The 6,259-nt window shown below is 35.3% G+C and overlaps 1 protein-coding gene across 3 annotated transcripts; it reads left to right on the forward strand.

Moving 5' to 3' along the window:
* The first annotated feature begins 419 nt into the window (after positions 1-419).
* On the forward strand, positions 420-5,997 carry LOC134790081 (uncharacterized). Of its 3 annotated transcripts, XR_010144156.1 has the most exons (7): positions 424-714; positions 880-1,013; positions 1,442-1,697; positions 2,024-2,265; positions 2,348-2,697; positions 3,414-3,527; positions 5,857-5,958. XR_010144156.1 is itself a non-coding variant. In XM_063760843.1 (6 exons), exons 1-6 carry the CDS (start codon positions 699-701, stop codon positions 5,978-5,980), a joined length of 1,122 nt encoding a protein of 373 aa, XP_063616913.1. In that variant the 5' UTR covers positions 420-698; the 3' UTR covers positions 5,981-5,997. The 3 variants fall into 3 exon arrangements, 2 of the variants coding, with proteins under 2 accessions (XP_063616913.1, XP_063616914.1); XM_063760843.1 differs by lacking the exon at positions 3,414-3,527 and having other exon boundaries at positions 420-714; positions 5,857-5,997; XM_063760844.1 differs by lacking the exon at positions 5,857-5,958 and having other exon boundaries at positions 3,414-3,599.
* The last annotated feature ends 262 nt before the right edge of the window (positions 5,998-6,259 follow it).

Consider the following 6,259-nt stretch of genomic DNA (forward strand, 5'->3'; position numbering starts at 1 on the left):
CGTGTCAGTTAGGTCATACGCGAATCTCGGAATAGAGTACCAGGCGGAGTATATTATTATACCATGTCTGGAAGTAACTTGAAATTCTAATTTCTACTGGATTTGAAGAAATACCTAGATATGGTAACCCTGATATTGACAAGGTAATCTAATAAACTGAAGACTTATTATTGGACTGGACAATATATAAATCAAACTATTGAAGACAAATATACTGAAGACATATTTATTGGTTTTGACTTATGGAAAAAAAAACGGGAGACTAAAAGTAAAATTACTTATGAAAGTTAATTTCACCGAAGACTAGGCAGTATGGCCTTTGGTCTTAGCCTGTCCAGAAAGGACGAATTAAAAAAAAAAAAAGTGTCACTGTCATTCAGATGTCAAATCAAATGTATTGTTTATTTGCTTTTCTCTCATGACATGACTCAGATTTTCTTTGAATCATTCTCACTTATTTCCAAACTAATTGTAATAATTTAAGTTTGTACGTAAAAAAGCTGTTGTACATAGTCCCTTGGTGTTAATTGTATTGTAAGTAATATCTCGAATTAACTTTTTTTTGGGATCGCAGTTTTATATTGTGTTTTTAATTTTATGAGCAGCTTTATCTTTCCGGCTTATGAATTGCTCATACCAGTGAAATTGGCGTAGATCGTACACTGTTTAAGTAGATTGTATCTTGGTGTCACTTCATCATGGGAGACTTAATAGGTAAGTTTGTTTAAAATAATATTCCTTAATAATGTTAATTTGTATGCACCACAAATTAAATTACTTACCATCCTTAATTCGTTTTACCTATACCTAGAACCTTCAATAGAGTCAGTAGTAATGTGATGACCTCATATTATGTGATGCATTTGCATTCTGTCTTAGAAATAACAACATGGCCCAAGCACCTGAATGCATTTTACAAGATCACAAGTAATGCCCTGGCTTTTGAAGTGATGGCTAACGGCAATGCTGCAATCGGACTTTCAAGAAAACCAGCTAATGACTGTGAATTTTGGGTAATGTAACATTTAAATAGCTCTTATTTTTTGAAGCTAACATTACTATAACTTGTGACACGCAATAACTACTCATAACCATAAACCAGTGGCACATTCATGAATTTAATGTTTACACACTGTTATTTGTTATTTAGCTTCACACCATGTATTTGTTTGTTTATCTAATTATATATGTGATTCAAATCATTAAAATTAAATTCAAGCACTTCCTGATTGATGTCTTTCTAAACGAGCTGAAATTCTTGCTGTTCAATACATCAAAACATGCACATAAAATATCATCAATCGCTTAAGATAAGTGTTAATGACACTTACATACTATAATCAAAATTATATTATAATCACATCAGTGTCATTACTTTATAAAACTTATTTTAAAAACTCAAATGAGAAAAATCAATAAATGATTACTGTACTTTTCTCAGATTGTTATGGGAGAAAGGCAGCAATGCTGGATTAAGAAGCATGACAGCCCTCGTAGAGAGGCAGCAAACACTCCGGGAATCCTCAGCGGGGAGGAATACCGCAAGTTTTGGTTGACTTGGGCCAACGGCTGTGTGCGCCTCGGCAGAGATGGCTACTCTGATGCCATAGTCACATGTGCCAATGACATTAATGATATTAAGTATGTCACATTTTCGGTTGTGGAGCAGAGGAACCCTGTCCACTGGCGGTTTGAAAGTGAGTTATTTTATAAATGAAATTATAATTACTCTTTTGTTCTTTAATTCAATTTATTGCTGGTATAGGACTTTTGTTGGGTCAATGTATAAAGTCAGTATAGAAAACCAAATTTAGTTGGACTCATTTTTGACAAAGTGTCTTTACATTTTACCGAGACCTCTACTGATTCTTATTACAATAATTAATAAACATAGTTTTGCAAATATAGTTAGTTAAAGTTAAGTTAAGCAACAACAAATTTTACTTTGTTTATAGTAAAATTAGTATTCCTTATATGCATGCCACATAAACCTCCATAGCTAATAAACTTACTCCTGTTCTAGTACCACCACAAGCAGAGAAACTAAATCACCGAACAATAACAGGATGTGATCTTCAGTGGGTGACATACGACCCGGAGCAGGAGCTCCCGGCCGAGCCTCTGGTAGGGGGCTTTGAGGGTGAAAGGCTGTACATTGCTCGGGCAAAGCACCGGGGCTCCCTGACGCCCGGAAAGTTCGTGTTTTCTGCTGGAAAAGCGTACGTGTCATGGGGAGGACAAGCTAATGAGAAACAGGAGTTTGAGGTATATTTACCAACAATTAACTCAAACCGTTTTCTTTCCACATATTACAAATTTTTCATGGAAGTATCCTATCCATTTACAGGTCCTGTGCGGTTTTGACGGAGTCTGGAAACCAGCTGTAGAGGATAAAATACCCGTAGGGGCTTTCGTCGCAGGCCATTCCGAAGACGCGCTAGAAAGACTCTACATCGGCAGGGTAGAACATGAGGGACACCTCATCCCTGGGAAAGTCCAACCGTCACATCGAGTATGTTACTTCACTTACCAAGGCAGAGAAGTGGGTTCCAAGAAATATGAAGTTCTAGTCGTCCCAACTGAGAACGAAAGATGTGTTAATAAAGTTTTCGTAACAGACAGATGTTGGCAACCTGATATGGAAGATTATGATGTCGCAGATTCAGATATATCTAATGATACCGATGAAGAGCCATTGTAAGTGAAAATAATTATTATTTACATCTTACCAAATATATAGTTGTTGAATTCCAAATATGGTAGTGTTTGAACACGAAAAGTATACTTACGACAAGGTTAAGGTTCATACATTTCTATAAATGTTTAAGTAAAACTTTTTTTTTGTATAAGTGCGCGACAATTTACTGTAGGTAAGTCAAATAATCGAATGTATCAAATATGAACGTAAGATAAATAAACTTTTATAAAAATAATCGTGATCAGTTCAGTTTAAATGTAATGGAATTCAACAGCTATTATAATGTGCAGTATTTATATACTTAATGCTTTTATTGTTCAACGCTATCTAAGCCTTGTTTCCACTGGCAAACAAAGGTAGTATGTTTTAGGAACAACCAAAGGGTACCTGATATTGATCAAAACTTTAATACTTAGTATATTATTATGTGAACAATTGTATAAGAGTGTAATATTTTATTTATTTATTTTATTTTTAGAAATAGAACTTATATATTAAGTCTGAAACTTGTTATTTGTAATTTATTGTTGTATTAATTTTACTCGCTAATTCTTTCAAACTCTCTTTGGCCCTCTAGTTGACCGCCTTTAGTACATATTTTTACTGTGAAATAAACTTTAATAGGTATACTTAAATAAAAACACAGCTGTGGAAACGGGGCTTGGTGCCACCTTTGAGAAGTTACTTGAGTTTTGGTCATGCTTTCTATTTTTAGTGCGGAGCGAGGTGAACCTGACGGCCCAGTTTACATATTCTAATACATTTCAATTATCATGTATTAGAATTAGATATTGAATACCTATCAAACTCAGGAAGCAACTGTACCAAGGTGTAAAAATGTATGATTAAGTATACCTGCAATATTATAAACATGTACGACTAAAATGTATTACTTAGGTACTGTCTAAAAAAAGTTTTCCGGGCTGTTATTGTAATTATTTTAAAGCATTTGCATTGTTGTGTTATTAATTATCATTAAAAGTTTTTTGATTAATCCTAAAAATGCGATTTAACTGTCAAAATAAGTTGTGACAATCTGGCTTCTGTAAGTGGACTTTTACTTTTTAATTTCGAGTAACTTTAGAGTTAAGTACATGTTATCAAGATATTTCGGTTACTTAGTCTCAATGTTATAAATGTACTTAATCGCGGAAAACGTTTGGCGCGGTGTAGGGTAAATAGTGTACCTAAACACTAAAGATTCGATTCGTCGATCACCCTACCTAACCTAACTATTCAAATAAATAGCATAAATTAAATAGGGATCGTATACGCAGGGTTTGTACCACCTTGTGGCTTCTTGTCAACTTCCTATTCATGATCCCCTTACAGATTACGCACACTCACTGTAGCCTCGGGAGGCCCCATGACAGGGTTGGGACTCTAGAGGGAAAGATGTCGTCACCAGGACCCAGGAGGATACGGAAGTTTTAAATAATGCTTTTGCCTAACGTATAGCCGGTCAAACATGTTTGTCAGTAGACATTTTCTATGGGACGATAACCCTTCGTGCCTACATTTTTTTGCCGCTCTTTTCTACTCTCGGAAATTGCTTGACAGAGTATATATGTACAGTAGCGACCAAAAGTATTTTGACAATGATAATAACTTTGGTATTGTATGAAACATATTAGTTTTTTCAAATGAATTTTTGATAATTTAATCAATGGCTTTAAAGCTTCTTGAAACACGTAAAAAGCTTAGTTTCATCGAATGAAAATATAAACTTGGCAACAAAAAATGACAATTTACGGGTTCAAAAGTATTTTGACACGGTTCATTTTACAATTTTTTTGAGAACAGAGCCGCAGAATTTAAATATTTTGGAAGTAATTACATCTGAATACTTCTCTTAATATGCCAAACATAAAGCATATTCGAACGATTTCAAGCAAGCTGATGCGGCTGCACTTTAGAAAGATAAGTAGCAAGCTGAGGTTTCGCGGACTTTTGGTGTATCATTGCATCTGATTTCTGTCTGGAATAAGCAGTTCAAGGCTCGAAACTGCATCACAAATAAGCATAGAAGCGGTTGTCCACGAAAAACGACTTCTACAACTGATCGTGTAATAAAAAAGATTTCAGTAGATCACCCATGGAAGCGTACAGTAACAATTAAAAATTAACTAAAAAAAAACTATAACGTAAAGGTTGTTGTTTTTACTATTAAACTACTCTTAATAGAGCATGGATTACATGGTCGACGCGCATTAAAAAAAATATACATATTTCAGCAAAGAATAAGGTATCCCAATTAGCATTCGCGATTTGTGACAAGTTGTGGACAAGTTCCGATTGCTCAAAAACTTTATGGAGTGACGAAAGCAAGTTTAATTTAATGTCGTCGGATGGTATCAAGTATGTGCGTCGTCCAAATAACAAAATACACGTTGTGCGATACCAGGTAAGTACCCAGCCAGTCTAGCCTGGTGGCATTGGTGGCCCTAACGTAATGGCTTGGCGATATTTTTCTCGCCATGGAGTCGGGCCTGTCGTACGAGTTGATGGGATAATGGATCGATATGTATATGAAAATTTACTCTACACACAAATGATACCATATACAAAAGAAAATATGCCACTTCGCTGGGTTTTTCAGCATGATAAGGACCTCAAACACAAATCCGGTCATGTAAAGGCTTCTTTAATGCAAAAAAATCTAGGTTTTTGAGTGGCCTAGTCAAGGTACTGATCTTAATTCTATAGAGCTTTTATAGAAAGCGTTGTATCGTCCAGTGTGAGTTGCAGAAATAATTTAAACAATGGGGTTTTTTCCAAGGTCTTCAGTCAGAATGAGCGAACATACTATATGATCATATACAGAAGTTAGGGGACTCTATGCCGTCTCGATTTACTGCTGTGAGGAAAGCCAGAGGATATGCCATTAAATATTAATGAAATGTTTTTTTTAAACCGTCTTGTCAGTTCAGCAAAAGCATTTCATTAAAGTGTCAAAATACTTTTGATCTACCTGTAGCGCAAATTATCAGTTTTAATTCTAAGTCTGTTGTTTAGTTTTAGTGATCTAAGTGGAAACGTAACAAATGAAGGGTGAATAAAATATAATCGTAACGTAATGATTAAATATATACCCTATTCATAAACATATTGAAAGAAGTTCGTTTGTCAAAATACTTTTGATCGCTACTGTATTTTAGGAGGTTCGGTTGTGGGACTCGCTACCTCTGGACAAGAGGCATGCGGCGCGGCTGTTCCGTCGGAGGCGTCGACGCCAACGACGCGCCCTACAAGATTGAAAATACATGCTCAAGTGGGCCCTGAGTTTTCCGTTGATGAGGAAATTGCCAGAGGATTTTTTACTAGCATATAAGAGGGTCCCACTGCTGGGCAAAGGCCTGTAGGATCCAGCTTGAGGATAACTAAGCAAACTATTATCATACATCCCGTTTCATATCTAGGCAAGGTAGAAATAATACGTTTTTACATTTATTTTCTAATCAATAGTGGTTCTCTATATTTAAAGGTGGTCAAAAAAAGACATGGTTCACGATTTACTGATAAGTTTTTAAGTTTCTGTATTTCCTTTTAGAAATTTCAATA

The sequence above is a fragment of the Cydia splendana genome, chromosome 4 (assembly GCF_910591565.1).
Source record: "Cydia splendana chromosome 4, ilCydSple1.2, whole genome shotgun sequence".
Lineage (NCBI taxonomy): Eukaryota > Metazoa > Arthropoda > Insecta > Lepidoptera > Tortricidae > Cydia > Cydia splendana.